The sequence below is a fragment of the Ornithodoros turicata genome, unplaced genomic scaffold (genome assembly GCF_037126465.1).
Source record: "Ornithodoros turicata isolate Travis unplaced genomic scaffold, ASM3712646v1 ctg00001148.1, whole genome shotgun sequence".
Lineage (NCBI taxonomy): Eukaryota > Metazoa > Arthropoda > Arachnida > Ixodida > Argasidae > Ornithodoros > Ornithodoros turicata.
Genome location: NW_026999479.1, coordinates 80778 through 100655, shown reverse-complemented (window position 1 = coordinate 100655; position 19878 = coordinate 80778). Strand labels below are relative to the sequence as shown.

Here is a 19878-nt window from a genome sequence, read left to right as displayed (position 1 = left end):
AACATGTTTCGGTGTTCGCGGTGTTAGCGTACCATACTTTCCATTCTTTGAATCCGCTGCGGCCTTTGAAGGGTACCTCGGACGTTACGTTCTGTTGGCGTCACCGTATGTCGACTTTGTCGAGGATCCGTTCGAATACCTGGTACATTACCAGCACGATATAGTTTCAATATTACAAAAACACCCCATACCATTTAAATTTTATATGCGCGTGAAAGTATTGATGGTGAAGCAAGTTGGCGATTCGATGAGCAGCCATTTTGCTTTTCTAAGTGCCGTGTCGCGTGAAATTCATAGTCTCGCGGATATAATGGTTGCGCTAAATGAAATGATTAGCGAGTTAGCGCGCAACCTTGAAAATTATCAGGGTGAAGGTAGCGGTTATGTCTCCCAAGATGTATCTGAAATCGAATTGAATGTAAGCATGATTGAAAAAAAAGAGGATTGGTTGTGACACTGTAATTCCCGCCGAATTGAAAAAAAGAAAGAAAACACTCACAAATCTAAAATGCCCTGACAATGAGTGTTTCAAATACAATACTTTAGCATTGTTGCATCCTCAAAAAACACATGCAAATGAGTGCAAAACATATCGCAAGTATCTCGTTGATCTCGATTCGAATCCTGCAGCTAGAGTCAGATGGTGGCCCGACGGTCCGGTATCGTATTCGGAGATTGCAGAATTTGAAGAACGGAATCAAATTGAAGTGTATGTGTACTCATATCAGGATGGGAGTATCCACACTTCTCGTGTTCCACGTCTCACATTTAATGATAAAGTGGAATTATTGGAAATTGATAATCACTTTTTTGGGATAAGGAATTTTAATACATTGAATGGTAATAAAAGTATATTTTTTTGTGAAAAGTGTACGAGGTGATTTAGAACACAGGAAAATCTCGTGTCACATAGGAGAGTGTGCAGGAATTTTGAGGAGCTTTTGTTGGAGTTCCCTGAGCCTGGCAAGAATGTTCTAAAATTTGACAAGTTTGGCCACATGTTTGCATTTCCATATATTATCGGACTCGATACAGAGCTTGTCCTCGACACTAGTACGAACGTGAAGAGTGCCGTGCAGAAGCATGTTATGAGTTCCTTCTGCTGCATTCTAATCAGAACCTATGATTCGAAAATACTAGCAAATGAAAAATATTTAGGCAAAGATGCCGCTTCCAGGTGTGTCGACTGCCCGTTACGTTTTCATAACAATGTGGTCGATATCAGTCGTTGCCCTGCCCGCATTAAACTCACAGACGAAGAGACTCGTAAACATGTCGCTGCAACGCACTGCGAGTATTGCGGTGTGTTGTTTAGTGTTCGTAAGAAAAAGGTGCGTCATCACGATCACAGTCGTGAAAGCAGTGACAGCAACTTTTTGGCTACCATTTGTAATGAATGTAACGTCAGTTGCAGCAATCATGGCAAAATTCCAGTGCTCATCCATAACCTTCAGTACGACATCAGCTCCCTACTTCATTGCTTCCATGCTTTGAAGTGGAAATGCCCGCCCAAACTCATTGCGACGAGTTCGGAGAAGATTCGGAATTTTGAATATGGGAATCTCATGTTCAGAGACACAACACAATTTCTAAATAGTTCCCTTTCTTGCTTGGTAGATGGTTTGAAAGAGTCGGAAGGAATTGAAGCATTTAAGTGCCTAAAGCAAGTGTATGGTAATGACTTTGCACGTTTAACCAGGAAAGGTGTGTACCCTTATTCATGGATCAAAAGCTTTGAAGTCTAATAATGAAGAATTCCTACCAACCAAGGAGAGTTTTTATGACGATTTGAATGGAACACACATCAGTGACGATGACTATGCTTTTGCTTGGGAAACATATGATCATTTCGATTGCAAATCGCTGAAAGATTACACTTTGATCTATTTAGAATGTGATGTCTTGCTACTGTTAGATGCTATGCAGCATTTTAGACAGCTTTCTATGAAGACATATGGCTTGGAAGTGCTGCACTTTGTCAGTCTACCTGGATTCAGTTGGCATGCTGCACTCAAGTATACAAAGGCTGAGATCGAGCGGCTTACAGATGAAGATATGTATCGAACCATCGAGTCTTCTATTAGAGGTGGTATTTGTCAACAAGGATTGAGGTATGCTGCTGCCAATAACAAATATTGTGCAAACTTTGACCCGGAGAAACCACAAAGTTATATCTCCTATTGGGATGCAAGGTTTGTATGCCAGTTGTCAAACATTGCCATTGCCTATTGGAAGATTTGAGTGGGTGCCCGAATTTTCGAGCTTGGACATCATTAACCATCCTCAGGATGCAGAGTATGGCTACATTTATGTGTGCGACCTTGTCTACCCGCAGGAGCTACACCAGAAGACTAGGTACTTCCCACTAGCTCCAATGAAGCAAAAGGTTGACGAGAGCTGGTTGTCTGAGTATCAGTTGGCTCTAAAAGACCAATTGAATTACAAACCTGCGGCACAGAGTAAGTTACTTCTCACTTGTAATGATAAAACAGAGTATGTTGTACATTATCGTTTGCTGATTCTATATTGTAGGATAGGTATGCGGGTGAGCAAAATTCATAGAGAGTTGAAATTTCGTCAGGGTACGGTCTTTGGCCCGTACTTTGAAATGAACATTAAGCGACGCACCTGCAGCGCAAACGGACTTTGAGAAGCAGATAATGAAGTTAAGCTGTAATGCCCTTTATGGTAGGACGCTCCTTTCCCCCAGGCGATTTACATCTGAATAGCAAGTTAGCCAGCGTCTTCCGAACTCTATAGCACCAAGGACTCCTCTCTCTCTCTGTAAAACTCTGCGAACATCCGCTCGAACGAGGCATAGCACATGTGACGGCCCCGGAGCGCGACCGCCGTGTACTTCTATGCACCGCGCAATCTACACTTGGTAGTTTATCTCTACGGTTAAGAGAATGAACTGCAGTCTGTCCCGAATTGGAATGGGGGGTTGAAGGAGCGTTTGAATGGTGCTCCAGCGAATCTGTGGAACCCCATACAGCTCCTCAACTCTGTGCCGCAAAACGTCGGGAACGAGACACTCATGAAAAGCGTGCTGCGCAGTTTCATGGCTAGAACAGAAAGGACATCGAGGCGATCCCTGTCCGAGTCCAAACCTGCCGCAGTAGCTTAGCGCCACGCGATTTGACGCGGGACAGATACCCAGTAAACCACAAATGTCCTTGAGACGTCCAGAGGATGGTTCAGATAGGACGTTCAGTATCTCCAGTGGATATCCAGATATATCCAGATTACTTTGAAAAGATGTACTATAGATAGAATGCTTGTCCAGAACACGTTGCTGGTATGTTGCAGAGATATCTAGTATGGATGTTCGTCCCATCTAATGGACATACATCCAAAGCATAGATGGATGTCCAATGGACGTTCTATAGGACCACCCCTGTACTTTGCATGCATTATGACACAGGAAATATTTTTCACTTCAGCTGAGCAGCAGCACAAATTAAAGTCTTGAATTTCAAAGCGAGGTCGCTTGGTGGAAGAGCAGAATTGATAATAGTCATTCAACACAGCAGTTTTGAGTCACGACTCTTTTAATACAATGAACAAAATACAATCAATAGGATCAATAGAAATGTCCCTTGTCAATACAATGTGTCTTGCAATTGCTTGTAATGCACTTAAATGAATCGTAGTGTACTACACACAACTTTGCGGTTTGGTACTTTACAATATCAGATAGTAGAAAATGCTTGGAATATTTTTAGTAGTCGTTCACAAAGTGGAAGCGACACCTAACTGGGTACTTGAGACATATAGTACATATCTTTGTACTTTCTGTGTAAGTATGGAGCAGTTGGACGTATATAGTGACTAGTGAACCCATAAAAGAAAAAGAGCACTAATATCATGACGCTTGTGCATCACTTTGTACTTTTCGTTAGTGTGGAGCACTTGGGCAAATATATTGAGAACATAAAACATTAAATACACGCAAGGTGTCCCAGAAAACGTGTAATTGAATTATGGTAAGCAAGCTACGCTACCTAGGATCGTGTGGTCAATGGCATTTCTTCTTACTTGGTTTTTACCACATACTGATGTGAATGTCATCTGGTCGAAGTTTTATTATGCTAATTTTTAACAAAGCAAAAGAAGGTTGCTAAACGAAATCCCCAGAGGGATAACACAAAAAATGAGTTCTTGAAATTGAAGGTATGATCGCAGTCGAAGCCAAATGCGAGAAGCAATGCCAGTTGCATCAATTTCTGCTATCCATATGTGGCCTGAGTTCTGCAACTTTCTTATGTCGCACTCACGATCAGGCTGGCTCAAAAAGACGCCAAGAGTTAAGCTGCGAGCATTCCGAAATGCATGATGTTCAGATTGTATTTTGTTCTGATGGGCTCCTCGATATCAGTGTCAGTTATCATGAAATTCGGCAAAACATAGAGCTCCGTTCATTAAAATTCATTGAAAAAACTTCGCATGAGCCATTAGTCACGTGATTCTAGGTGGCATAGTTCATTATACTTTTAACACTTTCTGAGACACCCTGTATCACATGTCACGCGTACTTTAAACATGTATGTAAACTCTGTATATATAATTGCACATATATTTAACATGTAGTACATCACTTTGTACTCCTTTGTTTGTGTGGGTTGGATATAATGTGTATATAAAAACATTATAAAACATTTTCACTAAAGACTAGCTTGGTTCTGAGTGTAGGGTTCCTAGGAGCAGCAGTTACCAGCACAGAGGACATCCAAAAAATACTGGGCAAACAGCAAAAATGTCCCACAGGGAAAAATGCTAAAAAAGAGCATCAGAGCTGAGGTACGGTAGTAGTGCACAGTCGAGTACCGTTGTCTGTGGCGGCATGGCGGAGAACTTTAGTTCACTCCTCTGTGAGCCCTTTGGTGAGCCGAAGAGCTGCGCATTTCAGAAAGGAAAGGTCATTTGTCTCAGAACAACAGCAAGAAACTTCTCCTACAGTACATCACTGAGTCAGCTATACATCATTCGAGCCCGGTATATTTCTCATCGCACCTATCACAGTCGGAAAGTACCACGTACTATTTCTCCCAACGAGTCCTTCAGGCACTCTTTGATATCACTCGCCGAAACAGAGTGGAACTCACTCCCACAGAACATTGTTGACATCGCAGATCCCGTAACATTCCACAGGCATTTACTTTCCTGTTTGTCCCATTAATAACTGTTGTCATACAGGTTTCTTTGCAACTGAACTGGCACTGCAATGCAATAATAATAATAATAAAAATTTTCTGGAGTATATAAAAAATGCCCTCAAATTTTTATGTTATTAAGGAAGGCCAGATGCATCAGACACGATTTTTACTAATCTAATCCGACCTCTTCATCGCCTAAAGGTTGTTCTGTTTGTTTGTTGTTCTCTCTGAGCTTGTTCTAGAAAAATCTCGTCAAAATCAACACTCACTTTCATGTAAAAAGATTACAAAGCTAAGGAAATACTTGTGTTCATTGTGGTTCCTGCATTTCCACAGCCCTTTAAGCAAGTGAACTGCAACTTCAACTAAGATATAAAATAATCCTCCTCCTGCATGACACAAATACTAGTCTGTTACTAGGATGTTCCAGAGCGTCACAGCTAACTGTCATGCCGGCATTGGTTTCAGCAGGAAAGGTAGACTTTGGAGCAGTCTAGCACCCGAATGCCACCAGTTTAGACTGAAATATTCTGCAGTATGTCATTGTGCAGGGTAAGGAACATCAGCATTTTTTTTTTGTAAACATTGCTGATGGTCGAGGATGGACCCTAAATCAAAGAAGGAAGTCACTGAAACGGTTAGCCAGCTATAGGACTCGAACCCACATCTTCTGGATTACCGATTACCTGTGGATTATCTATTTGTCCTTTCTAAACATCAATTGCCGACCTGGATCATTTCACGTGAAACTGCCCAGGTGTATTAATAACAATTGCAAAAAGCGTCCCGAAACACGCACCTCTTGGCTGTGTCCCGACTTCTTGCGGGTGCATGGCGGAGCCAGTCTTTGACTACACTTTCAACTGAGTGTTCGCTGCACTTCTGTGAAGTCTTGACGGCAGCTGCAAAACAAAAAAGTGTGCAGGTTCCTATATGCACACAGATTGGATAGAACATAAAAAATAAGGCTGTAGAATTCTTAGGCTTATAACCTTTAAAATGGAAATAGATTTGAGTCTATGGATGATCTAAGAGTGCAACGAAATACGCATTATACAGAAAAAAAAGTTAGAATCCGGGCGGGGTCATATACGATGTTGTAGGCAGGGTTTTGAAACGTGTGAAATCTGGAGCGCAATTGAAAGCCGGAAGGGAAGAACCAAAAAAATTCGGGGTCATAGATTATGCGCACACAGCCTCAAACAGGTTAAAAAATATATTCAAAACTGTATGGTATTGAGGTAGTTTTTCAAAGAGGCTATCGGTTGGATTCTTTGATCAGTCAAGTCAATCAGGATGTTAGAAAAGGGTGTCACATTAAGCATGGCAATAAATTTGTGAACTGTCAAATTGGGTGTGTATAGTGTGAGACTTCCCGGCGTGTTAATACAAGATTAAAAGAACATCATTCGAACATATCTAATCAAGTATAGTACTTCGGGGGAACATTTAGCCACATGTGTTGGGTGCGTAGCATTCTTTACTAACATTTTTAAGAGTAGCAAATCTGGTTGTTTGTTGTACAGAGAGGCCGTAGAGATAAGAAAAGTGTGGTTGAGTTGTATCAGTGACCCCTCTGTTCTTTTCCAATAAGGTGATGCATTTTCTCGTGACCTAAGTGCTGCTCGGCGGTTCTGGATTGTTCGACAGGAGAGGGAAGGGTAGAGGGTTGCTGTACTATAAAAACGGGGGATGTTTCAGGAATAAAAGTTTTTGGGTGGTAGTACAGTGCTGTGTTGTCTGTCTGTCGTCCTTCTTGTTCTCCCCTTGCACTGGGGTTTTCTATCGCTTTTAATACACATTGTACACCCTCTAAAAAGTCTTTTCATTGTTCATGTATAGGGCCAGAGTTTTTTCGGTCATATTTTCCAGAAACTCGGCGGGAGGGGTAAATTCGGGTTATATTTTGCTTCAATATTTCTCAAGTAATCGGGTTGAACTGAACCTGATTCAACCTAATCGTAGTTGGATCGGGCGTAAAACTTTGGTTTACTCCGATTTAAATCAGGAGGTAAATATCAGGCACAATCGGGTATAACCCTAAAAAGTCAGGACCTATTCATATAGTATTAATGGAGCCTTAAAGGAGCACAGAGGGCCATCCAAAAAAATTCAGATTAAGACATCTGAAGAAAGTGTGTGTGTCATAATACCAAATCGCGCGAAAGGTTTTGATGTGTTCAATTTGTTTCCCAGAAAAAAAAAAAAAAACTCGCATGAACATAGCTCCACGCGTTTACCCTTAAGTCGCCACTCGAGCTATAACGAGGATGATGAGGTATGATGCCACGTCACCGATTACGGTATAAGGAGAACTTGTTCTGGTTCGCCGGTCAGTGGGGGTCAGCGCAGTGTCCCTTTGCCGCCGTAACGTGTTTTGCCAGTTCTCCCGGAGAATTGGGGATAGAAGGAGCGGCCGAAGCATTACCGAGCACGGAGAAAGGCTTTATCAGAACCCCGAACAGGTGAGCAGTAGACGACAGCGAAGTAGCAGACAACATTTCTCTAGGCCAATCAGCGAGCGTTCTCCTTATAGCGTCAGCGCGAGGTTCCAGGCAGATCACAGGCTGGTACTGCTCTTCACCACCGATGCGCACGGTCGCTTTTTGCGGTGTATTTTAAATTCAATTTCTGCGATAATTATGAGTCCGCGGTGTAAATTACTTCGCATGGTGCACCTTACTGGGCTACTTAACAGTTTTATAGGAAGAAAACTGGGTGTTAAAAATGACTTCTGTGCTACTTCAAGTTTTCAGGAAATATTTTTTTCTAAATTTGGGTAGTAAAAATTGGGTAAATGAACGTGTGCTCTAAATCATGCAAATCCGGGTGAAAAAGAACTTCCAGTATGCTCAGTTCGAGAAGAAATGGGCTCCTTTACTCAAACTGAACTGGTTCGGTACAAATGGTCATGTAACTGCGTTTGCTGCAAAACAAGTTAGTGTGCATTCCTAGAGACATCTCAGTGAAAAACGAGATTTCACCCTAAGGAGGCAACCTTCAATTCAGGGAAGAATCGGGTTAGCCCCTAAAACTTCAGACTCTAACTATTAATCATTACGTGCTTTGTACTTTGAACGGTGTGGAGCATGAGGAACCTCCAACGATCCATCTCAACTTCAATTATTCCTTTCTCTCTAGGCCTTGCTGTCTGAAGATGACACAGTTTAGGTAGTACGAAGGTTTAGGGTTTAATCCAATTCTTCCCTGAATTCAGGTTTCACCTTTCGGGTGAAACCTGATTTTTACCAGGCAAATTGCCCTCACTGATACGCGTGTAGGAATGCACACTAACTTGCTTGGCAACAAATGCAGTTACATCACCATTTGTACTGAACCAGCTAAGTCAGTTAAGAGTAACTGAGCCCTATTTCTCCCCGAATTTAGTGTATTGGAACTTCTTACACCAAAATTTGCACGAATTTAAAGCACACATTTATTTACCAGACTTTTACTCCCTGAATTAAAAAAAAATATTTCCCAAAAAACGTCAGGCTCTATTTATACTATAGGACTGTCGAGCTGGAGTTTTTCGCCAGCTAGCGACCGACGAGCAAACTACTCCTAGTTCAGGTCCCCCGTATGTATATTTTTGCGTAGTTTTCATGCAAATGGTAGACGTTGAGAGGTGCTTGACACCAAAAACACTGAAAGGTTAAAAATTGAGTTGTTTGTTCTTGCTAGGTCACAGCGGCAGAAATTCTGTAGATAAACGAACCACTCTAAAGGTATTGCAGCCACCATTGGATTAGAGCTGTTTGCCATTTGATATCAACATTCACAAGATTATCAACGAAGCTACTCCAGATTGCTTTACCTTGGACACGGTTGCGTGTGCAGCAACGTGTTCTAAGTTAGGTGTGTCACACTAGTTTATCGAGAAGAAAAATGCATATGTGGCAGTGTGGGAAAAGCAGCAGAGCTGATTGACAATGGCTACAAAAGGTTATCATATTTACTTACCAATAATGCATTTGGAAACATTCAGGTCTCTGAATGGTTGCTTCCCTTTTCTGCCCTGCCAGGAAAATTCTGCTGCCACTTGATCAGACATAAGTGCCCTGAGTATACGCCTCGTACACGATTCTGGACTCACGCCCCCAATGTTGCTGAAATGACGGATCTGAAAGACCACAACACTGCATGACACATGCGCATACAAAAACAAGAACAAAAATAAAAAAGTAAGATTACTAAAAGATATTTGGAGCTTATTTGCTGTTGTGCTATTCCATGCCAAGTGGTTCAGAGGCACACTAGGCAGTCGCATTATTGAGGAGCAAATAATGGTTGCAAACACGTGTTTGCCTCCTTTGAGACCCGAAGTTTGTGCAGTGAGCGCTCATCAAGCTGGGCATCTTGCGCTCCAACGAAACTTTTAGCCAGCTCGCAGTGCTGGTAAGTGAGAGATAAAGAAAGACATGAAGACAGGGGTTCATACAGGCTTCATGGTACCATATGGTTGATTTTTGGCCGTGTGGCATCCAGCATCCGCCGGTCGAGTCGAGTCATCACGACACGAGTAGTGTAAACGACGTAAACAACGAGAATTGGCCAAGGCAGACCACAATTAGGGACGAGTAGTGTAATCACGATATGAACAGTGATCAAGTACTGCCTGCACCGAACACAAATGGAGAATGGTTTCACCACTAAGTTCCTGGTGTTGGATATCTATGTTTATTTTTAAAAATGTACAATAGGTGGCGGTTATAGAAATGCCCAGAAACAGCTTACCTGTTACTGAAAGTGATAGCCCCCGTGACTGGCAATTTTTTTTTTTATATGTACATCTCAAGTGTTGGTGCACAAAACGAAAAGATCGTACATCACAGTTACCAAGTAACTTTTATATACGTGCAAGAGGAGCGGACAGCTAAAGGGATCTCTTTCCAATACTGGAATGTGTTAAAAAATGAAAGGAACAATGGCACATACTAGGAACTTACGCTTGTGTTTGGTGCAGGCAGTACTTTATCACTGTTCATGTCGTGATAACTATAGTCATGTCAACGACTCGCTTCCGAATGCCATACGACCAAAAATCAGCCATATGGTACCATGAAGCCTGAATGGACCCTTATGTCCATATCTTTCCTTGACTGAAGGGGGCTACATGACCAAAAAATTTTGAGAAATAAATTCCAGAATTTTATACTGCACACAAATTTGTGAACTTGTACAACATTTGCATATTTCGTGCACGCCAAAAGCGTAGAGCCCGTGGAGTGTGATGGTGAAAACTGCTTGCATACGGTAAAATGAACTTTCCCCTGTCAAATAAGATGCTCTTTAACGCGCTTTGTGCCTTACGTGGACCGTAATATCTGCTTGAAACGACGTACGTTTTCGCAAAGCACTGCATCTTTGAGGGGCTGTGTACCGCTTAAATTTCAATTTCGTTAGAAAAGACCAATGTTCTGTTGCTTTTTTGAGTCATATGGAACCACCAAAAAAAATCATAAAATTCTAGGGAGGTCGAGCGACACCTCTGGATAACTTGGCGTTGAATGGCCCTGCTACAAAGCATTAAAATTCCTAGAGTATTACTTCTTTAGCACTTCTGTAGTTAGAGCTGGTCATACGTTCAGGCCCAGATAGGGGCATTACATAACTGAGGCAAACACGACGCAAAAGACAAAGGGACGAAGGAACAGACAAGACTAGTGTCTGTTCCTCAGTCTGTGTTTTGCATACTGTTGGAGGTGGCACGGGCACACATACACTTACAGAACTTGTGGAGATCTGAAAGAAGACAAATCAGAAATGCAATGTAGGAGTAGGAAAAGTCAAGATAAACATACAAATAAGTTTATTATAGATACCGAAAAACACTCTGAAATGATCAGCTGAAGAAAGTAAAACACCTAGTGGTCAGGCATAAAGTTAATACAGAGGCACCAAAAAGCACCACATTGAAACAGTTGCTGGCGTGGAAGAGAAAAGGCTGGTTATGATATTTTTGAATTGTAGTTGACCTCAGATAGCGACCATGCTATGTGGAAGCTCATTCTAACACTAGAACGAATGAAGACACAAATAAGGAAAGTAGTCATGGTTTTAGTGCTTTAACTCCACCTTGAGGGAATGATTTCTGAGAAATAATGCAGCACTGCTTACCATGGCTCGGAACCGTTATTTTTTGGGGTTCGGTTCAAGTTCTGGTGAAGGTTATCGGTTCGGTTCGGGTTCAGCACAACCAAAATAAACGTTTGAACCGATACTTACCAGTTCGAACCGGTTTACGTGTGCTGTGTTAATCAGTGTGCCACATTTGAGACGTACTAATAACAAGTTCCGGCGATGGATTGCCATACACCTCACAGCAGATCATCCTTTACTGTATCGAAAAGTGCTGGGAAATGGCGTACAGCATGCCATTACACTCCATTACAAAAGGCTATCGCCAATTTCTAAAGAAAAAAAAAGAGAAGAAAGCGATCACGTGGTAGATCGGAGTATCCCAGAGTACCATACGTGGGCCGAAACGCTGCTCCCTGTTGAAAACAGGACGAGAGGCCGCTCCTGTGTTTCTTTCTTACATGCTCTGGACCACATGCCAAGCTCTTTCCCATGATCGTCAGAGGTCTGCGTTGCTTGTAGATATAACTGTGGACTATTAAAATTTACGTCGCATTCGCACTGCGACACTGAATGAAACGAAGCAGCCGAGGCAACAGTGTAAAGTATATCCAACTTGTAGCAATTTCTTTTTTTTACACCACGAGCCACCAAAATTTACAGGCATGTCCTGAAGCTTTTGGAGGTGAGGCTGCAGGACTCATGCATGGGGCTGCAGGTGCATGGAATAACCACTTCTTGGTTCATCGATTTGTCCACTCTGTGAATTCCGCAAGATTCCGAGTGATGCAATGAGCTGGTACGCGGCAGTCGACCTGGAAGGTATAGGCATTTTTACCGTCTGGCGAACTGGTTACCGAATGATATTTTCCTGGTTCAGTTCCGGTTCGTTCAAGGGGAGAGAAAAATTGTTCACAGTTCGGTAAAAATTACCATTTTTTGCGGTTTTGGGTTACGGTTCAGTTCCGGTTTCGACCCCAGCTGCTTACATATCTGTGCTCAAGTGTCTGTTATAAAAATATGATAGAAGAGGCAGAGACCGGAGATCTTTCTTCACAGAGCTAAGGTAGGAAGGTACAGATCGGTTTCCATAGGGGAAACACTACTGTCATTGTTGTAGTCAATGAAATGTGGTTTAAAATGAATTGAGTGTTTTGTAGAGCTTCTATTGCTCTTTTATAATAACTGGGCAAGGCCCATATTGCAGAAGCATATTCAAGTTTAGGCCTAATAAGTGTAACATACATAATATTTTTAAACTGAATGCAGACAATGGGAGACTTTATGATGCAGATACTCGAGAATATTGTTTGCGCGGCCGATATTGCAGGAAATATTGCTAGTCCAGGACATCTCATAGGAATGCAAACCGAGGTACTTGTAACAGGTGACGTGCTGGAGACAGGAGTTGCCAAAATGGTAGGGGAAATGAAAGGGATGAGTGCTCATGAAGGACAAGACTCTTATTAATATTAAGTGACAACTGCCACATGTTGAATGCCAACCTGAGAGGACTGTAAAACCTGTGAATCTGGCTCATCATGAATTGTCTGATACAAGCATAGTCGTCAGAACGTAGATAGACGTGTGAAGTGAAGGCAGCCTGGCAGATCATTGATAAACATCAAGAAAAGGAGTGCCCTTATGACTGAGCACTGGGGAGTATTCAGCCCTCCTGTGAGGGACACGCGTGCCATTCCTACCAGGGACTCTGCAGTGGAGCCAGTCAGGGACTCGTCGAAGCGCTTAAAGCTGCAATATTCTCAAACCGCTCCTTCAGGATGCTGTCTTGTTCTTGAATGGCACACTCCTTTGTGTATTTAGTTGAAAGCACCGTCAAAAGCTCTGTCTGCTGCTGTACCAGAAGACGAAGAGCAGTCAGCCGCGTGAGCACTTCACGCTGGAAGTCTGCAACAATATGTGTGCTGTAATTTTCTCTCTCTCATCACACCTGAAGCAACAAGTAAATGATGTGCAAGCTGATTAATTCAGAACATTGCTGGAACACTCATTATTTTGCAAGACACTGTCCTCTTCGACGGATTGGCTACAGCCTGACATACCATTAGCAGATTGACAGAAGTGACGGTAACCCAGCAAACCACAGATATCCCAGCGATATCCCAGTAACATCCCGGCGTGGATGTTCGGATATCCCAGGGATTTGCCCAGAGAGCCCGTAGAAGTCCTTTGTACATCCATAGGACTAGCAAAAGACCCGCTTTTGTACGTTTCAAGAACGTCCTATAAATATCGCGACGGGATATTCGGACGTTCAGAGGATATTCCCGTTTGCATGCTTCTTGTCGTTTGGAATATTTATAGTGGTTTATGCTGACAGTCACCCAAAATGAAACAAGAATATGCTGTAACATATCTTTTATTGTACCACACACATAATTTTTTGCAGTGTATCGTATAACATTTTTTAACATAGTTACGGGTGCAGAAACTCAAAATCCTGTCACGCTCAGCTTCTCACTGTCCGCTCGGAACGAGAATTGCCCTGTTCCCGATTCACTTCCCGTTCCCGTCCACTTTTGTTGCAATAAAGCGTAACTATAACAGAACTAATAACACACTTCACGTAAGATTTTGAAAATATGAAAGCAGGATTGCGGGGACGTTCGTTAGGCCTAAAGTTTCGGATTACAATTCATCTGCATAGCTCACACACAATTCCTAGTTTGTTTTACACACAACTGTGGAGAGGAACATTTACATTGTTTGCTGCAGGATTCAATCTTGTTTGGCACAAACGGAAATGGATTCTTGAGAAGCACAACAACGAGCACCAATATATACACATCGTACATCCCGCTCCAAAGCGGTAGAGTGGCAGTGGATTGTGGTGGCGGTAGCGGTAGCTTGCGCCCCCTTGCCTAATAAAGCGTTAGGTAACAGGTGGAAACTGATGATTTTTTGTGTACTCGTATGTAATAAACCTACCAACACTTTTGCGATCACGTAATCGACGCATATGGCACTATCGACACTTCGGTCATGTTGTGTACAAAACGATCAGAGAGTTGGTCTGAAAAAAATATCAGGAATATATCGGCGATTCTCAGAAGAGTGTGTGATGCCACATTCCTTTTCTCGACCAAGTCCAGAATATCTATCACCACTGCTGCACGTACTCACGCATAACACTATAGGATCAAGGAAGAAATCACCGTACGTAATGCAAAATAAACAATTCTTATTCATGATTAAAACAGTCCGGGATGTCCCAGGGATGTTCATAGGATGTTGAAATTTTGGAACGTCTCCGACGTATTTGGGATCATGTCATGGATGTCCACTGGACGTGCGGACAACATTGCGACATTCGAGACGTTCGCGACCTATTCTGGACGTCCATGGGATATTAGTGGTTGCTGGGAACTGGAAGCTGAAAGGTCAAATTTAAGACCGAAACACAGGTCAACGTGTATTACAAAAACCTTCCAGTAAAAGCGTGCTGAAGGCCTATTACTTACCACTTGGGGAAATAACTTTTTTAACAGCAGGTGTTGGCTGCTGTTGCAGCCTTGTGCACTGACGGCTAACTTGCAGAAAAGGTGAACCATGCACTGTAAAAGGTCAATACCGACAACAGTTGTTACAATAACAATCTCCTTCAGATTAATTTTAATTTCAGAACAAAGCTGTGAGGGAGACAGGCTGTTCTTGCTGGTGGAATTTTAGGGCAAGCAGATACACTCCCTTTTGCATGTTCTGCATTTCCTTACAAAAACACATCAATACGCCAATATCTGCCTTTCCGAAATAAGCTTCTTCAGAGTTCAAGCACTCGCCAATCATGGTTACCAAATCCTGCAAAGAGGTAGTTAGATATGAACCCTCGCAACACAGTTGTCTGAAATTGCATGTCAGTAGTTCCGCAGCCCACATGTGCTCATGCATCTTTGCTGTGCTCAAAAGTGTTGTACTCATATTGCGTTTGAAAGTGGACCGTATGCTGCACGTATTTATTACTTGAAAGAATTGGTCTTCCAAAAGTTGCATGTATGCATCTGGAGATTAGAGATGAGATAAACCACGGGGTCCTGGTTCCAGACAAGTGTGTCAAGAGCAGTGCTTCCAAGATATACAATGTTGCACAATAGTGTGACCCGATTATTAAAAATCTATTTGAGATAAAAATTTGAAACCTTCTGCATGACACTTCTGAATGCTTCTGTATACCATGAGTGTACCTCAGTAATTAGTCTAATTAGCTTATTTGAACTCTCAAATATGCCAAGAAAAAGGAAGTTTTTTTTTTGCATTAATTAAGCCCATGGCCATAGCACACCATTTCAGTCACAATTAAAGGATCTTTCACAATGTTTGCACAAAAATTTGACACCTGAAAATAAGTAACCACCAGGCACATGCTCAGTTAAGTTGACCAAACTATGGGGAAGAGGAAAGAACACAGAAAACAGCAAGTAGCCGTGTCCATCCCCTTTTCTGCTGCTTCAATTTCTTGACATGAAATCTGTTTGTCAGATTGCGCCTGGTCCCCACAATCCCTCTTTTCTGCTTTTCTCAGGCTGTTCCCATACGCAGTGGGAACGTCTTCGGGCCTTGCCACGATTGCAGAGATGTCAGGTTTTCGGTTCTCAACCATGGAAGAGTTGAAAGAACCTTCAAGACTGAATAGGATATTGTGGCCACAGACCTTCCAATGAATGTAAAAACAGTTATCTCTCTCTTCAGTTAAATTAAGAGTTCAATTAGATCATTATGTAATTAATGCGGCACACACACACACACAAAGGGCCTGTTTGGGTGGCAAAAAACATTCGCAAGTGTCACGCAGGTTTTCCCCCGACTGAAGACACGCTCGTTATAAGCACTTACGAACACCCAAGCAAGGCCCATCAAGGTCGTAATTGGATAATGGTATTGGATGTTGTGGACAGTGTGGCATCATCTACAAAAGAAAATTAGTCAATGAGAATGGATACAAACGCAGGTACATAATATTTTTTTTTTTCGATTTAGAAATGTTACCTTCGTCAGGTGCATCTACGTCAGGAGCTGTAATTCGAAAACAAACAATTAGGAGAACGCACATTTTATCTCAAGTTCTCCATTACAGTGGCAAGCTGAAGCTCGTGGAAAATTCAGTGGTGGTGCTGGTGGACTGTATTGTGAGTCCTCATCCTCATATCTGATACGCTTTTGTATTTTTCGTTTTTTTTTTTTTTTGGTTCCTGACCAGAGTCCAGTCTGATGTATACTGGGCAAGGTCGAGTTTCTTCGACCATCTCCGTACCTTTCTGTTTGAAGGAAATAAGGCGTGCAAAAGTAGTACACCTACAATGATCAATCATGAAAGTTAAATCATATAAATCATACCATATGCTCCTTTTACAGTGATTTTGTAGGCCATCCTGTCTCGTCCAGGTGCTTGACACCTTTTTACCAACTTGGTTTGTCACCTGGTCCAGGGGGCTAGGAGCACCTGTTGCAGCAATCCATGTAGCTGGGACTACTTCCACAGAGCCTTCCTCAATGAACTCCACAATGCAGTATTTTGCCATCTGAAAACACACAAAAAGATTATGCCAGAAAACAAAAAAAACACAGGTTCACGTACTCTCCAGTTTTGTTGCGCCGCTACAAGCAGTACCACATCACCCAAGTCTGTAAGGTGCAAAAGTCCATAAAAAATAAATTCTAAGCTTTTAATTAAGCACCAATAAAGCAGTATACGACGGCACACTAACTACTAGATTGGCCCAGAACGCATACTAACACTTCTCGTCCCCCATTCCTTCACCCTGTCCTCTCTCGATCAGTCCACTATGCATGCTGCTCATAGCTCAGTTGCTTCGTACAGCTAACACAGAGTATTTTTTTAAAGTCCTAAATAAAGGTCCTTGCATGTCGAAAGAAGCAGCCTTCTGAACTTCAACAAACGTCAAGTGAAGAAAATCATGATCTGATGTGCCTGACTAGTGCAGAAAAGCATGTTCTGACATGAAGACTGAATACTCATCATGCGGCCCATTTATGCTTCAAGTCATCACACAGTTGAGAGAGGTTACTCGTGCATCCTTATGCTGTATGCAGAAGCGGCATAACCACAAATTTGTCATTGTATGGGAACTTTACAAGCTTTTTCACATTTTTCACTGGCCAACACATTGTCGATGACTGTTTGCTCACAAGCTGGATTCCCAGCCTTGTTGAATCAATTGGGGAGCTGTACAAGGCTTGCGTCTCAGAAAACTTCTTGCTGATGATGCAGACATCGCCAGTGGACCTCATATGAGCAAAATTCTCAACAATGATGTCTCCCTCGATTTCACAACAGTTGTCACTTGCAAGTAGCTGAGGGTGAAAGACGGGAATTTCAGCACCCTTGTATTGTGGAGACTTGCATTCAGACGGAAGCTGGTGCCTGTCATGGCTGCCTGACAGAACAACTGATCCGACTCTTCCGTCATCTATTGCCTTTATGAACTTGCGCCTTTCTTCCATCCTGTTATGCAGTTGGTTGAGATGACAGCCAGGTTTACGGAGTAGCTTCTTGATTAGCTGCATATTATTCTCAAACGGAAATGCTGAAAATGAGTCGAGGGGACCATACAGGCGTGCGTCATCTGCTAGGTGGGGTAACCCATGAACGTTGTACGATACCTCTTGCTTCCCATAAATTCTGACAACGCCTTTTAAGAAGTGTGCAAGAAGTTCTTCAGCATAAGTAGCCAAACTGCTGACAGCGTGATGGAGTACAAAGTATTGTAGCTGCTACATGCAATGTCAGAAAGTTTGCAAACACTGCATCTGACAAGGTATCTCGTAGGATCACTGGCCCAGAGTAGTGAAGCAAAGTTCGGTATTCTGTAGCCTTCCAGCGATCTTTTTCGTCAAGAGTCCTAGGCTTTCTGGCAAACTCCACTGGGGCATGTTTTTCGAGTGCGGCACTCCTCGCAGATATCGCATTGCGATCAATTGGCCCGAGCCGGACTGCTAGTGGCCCCGCGAACCACAAATTCACAAGCTTCCGCACCACTCCAACATACAACAGGTGCATCGGATCTAAAGGCAACGGATGTAATGCAGTTGATTGGCAGCTCCGTTAGCATTGACACCCCCAGGTGGTGGTCTGAATCGTCCTGATTTCGGAACGACTGATCAGTTCGTGTGTTTCCAGCTTTACTAGGATAAAACATTTTCTCACGAAACTGACCTTCAACTGTGCATTTTTGGCATGCGGAATATCCAGTGTGACCCTTTGTTCGAAATATGAATTGCGCGGGCAGGAGTGTCGCAGGTAAAGTTTCTTATTTTGAACTTTAACATTGTCATCAGACACTGCAATTCCCTCTTGAATCACGACTTCGTGTTGTGTCTGTCCCTTCGTGAACTCCTTCAGTTCAGTTCGGACACAAAAGGCTGTAGAAAGGTGTTTGCACAATCCGGTTTTGAGGGCTCAACGAATGCACCAATGCTAAATGGTTCAAATTTCTGATCATTGCTGGAATGCACTAAACACTGAATCGGCAGAGCTGCTCTCTGGAGCTCTTGGGTAAGGGCAAGCCATCAATATTAAAATTATAAGCTGACCACATGAGAGTCCTGTGTGGCCTCAACTAAGATATCCATCAAGCCTTTCTTAAGGCCAAATTGGCAGTACTGTCAGGGGAGAGTGAACTAATACTGGCGACATTCGCAGTACTACGGGGCGTCCTCAATAACGTTCGAGCATCTTTTGGTAGATATGCAAAACGACCGTCGTCGTCGTCTTTCAACAGTCTTAAAAGTGCGTTCAATGATCTATGAGTGATGGTCGTAGTTAGCTGCCCACTCTGCCAACCGTGAGCTAAATTCTGAGGTAGAGCTTAAACTTTCTGCACACGACGATCTGATCGTTCGTAGCTTCCACAGCCGCCGAACGAATCGTTCTAACCATCTGCGTCAGAGTTGTTGGTGTGACTGGCAACACGTTCATTTTCACAACCGTGTAATGAAGTTCAACATGTTCCGGATGAACTGTACTGTAGCTGCTTGGTGAATACTGAAGTAGAAATATGCCCGCTGCGGTCAGATTCTGCCCCTGAGTCTCTGTGTTCTGTGAAGGCTTGCAATGAGGAGTTGTGATGTGTGCTTTAGGTACCTGAGGGGCCTGCTGATTCGAAGAGCGTAACGACCTCCAAACGAGCCCGCTTTCGAACATGATTTTTCGTTGGGATTCTCCACATTTGTACGATTTAGTTCGTATGGGAGGCGGCGGTATGGCACAGCGTCTACGCGCAACTATGCCAGTGCTTATAAGCTTCACCGGACATCGTCCCATGCATACAAAACTATGTAACGAACATAGAATAGACCAATATTAAATATACACACTTGTTTTGTTGAACGGAGCTGGAGATCAAGTACAAAACTACAGGAAAGAACATAGACGCGCGCGGCACGAGCACAGACGAAGGAAATGGCGGGAGATGATACCGATGACAACGACGATATCACGTTTCTTCTTCTCTTCGTCCCACGGAGAATGGCCATTAGCCCCAAGGGAGATCGGCCAGGGCTATGAGACGTCCAACGTACTATAACTTAACATACGTGAGGGCCGACAACGCAAGCCCTATCACACCACCACCACCTATAACTTGACCGTGACAATTTGGGTGGG

The 19878-nt window shown here is 42.9% G+C and overlaps 1 protein-coding gene across 5 annotated transcripts; it reads right to left on the bottom strand.

Moving 5' to 3' along the window:
* Positions 1-4547: 4547 nt before the first annotated feature.
* LOC135376552 (uncharacterized) lies at positions 4548-19698 on the bottom strand. Of its 5 annotated transcripts, none has more exons than XM_064609084.1 (10): positions 19590-19698; positions 16590-16774; positions 16328-16510; positions 16242-16268; positions 16089-16161; positions 14720-14812; positions 12941-13145; positions 9120-12052; positions 5956-6058; positions 4548-4896 (listed from the first exon to the last, which is right to left on the bottom strand). In XM_064609084.1, the coding sequence occupies exons 4-7, from the start codon at positions 16254-16256 to the stop codon at positions 12964-12966; spliced, it is 363 nt and encodes a 120-aa protein (XP_064465154.1). In that variant the 5' UTR covers positions 16257-16268; positions 16328-16510; positions 16590-16774; positions 19590-19698; the 3' UTR covers positions 4548-4896; positions 5956-6058; positions 9120-12052; positions 12941-12963. The 5 variants fall into 5 exon arrangements, 4 of the variants coding, with proteins under 4 accessions (XP_064465154.1, XP_064465155.1, XP_064465153.1 ...); XM_064609085.1 differs by having other exon boundaries at positions 9120-10901; XM_064609083.1 differs by having other exon boundaries at positions 9120-13145.
* Between the last annotated feature and the right edge of the window lie 180 nt (positions 19699-19878).

Bases quoted from the DNA above. Each gene is read 5' to 3' on its own strand.
- LOC135376552 (XM_064609083.1), bottom strand. The intron at 14,813-16,088 runs GTAAGTGCTTAT...GACCTTTTACAG, and splicing joins TGGGCCTTGCTTGGGTGTTC to TGCATGGTTCACCTTTTCTG. The intron at 13,146-14,719 runs GTAAGTAATAGG...ATATTGTTGCAG, and splicing joins AAAAGTTATTTCCCCAAGTG to ACTTCCAGCGTGAAGTGCTC.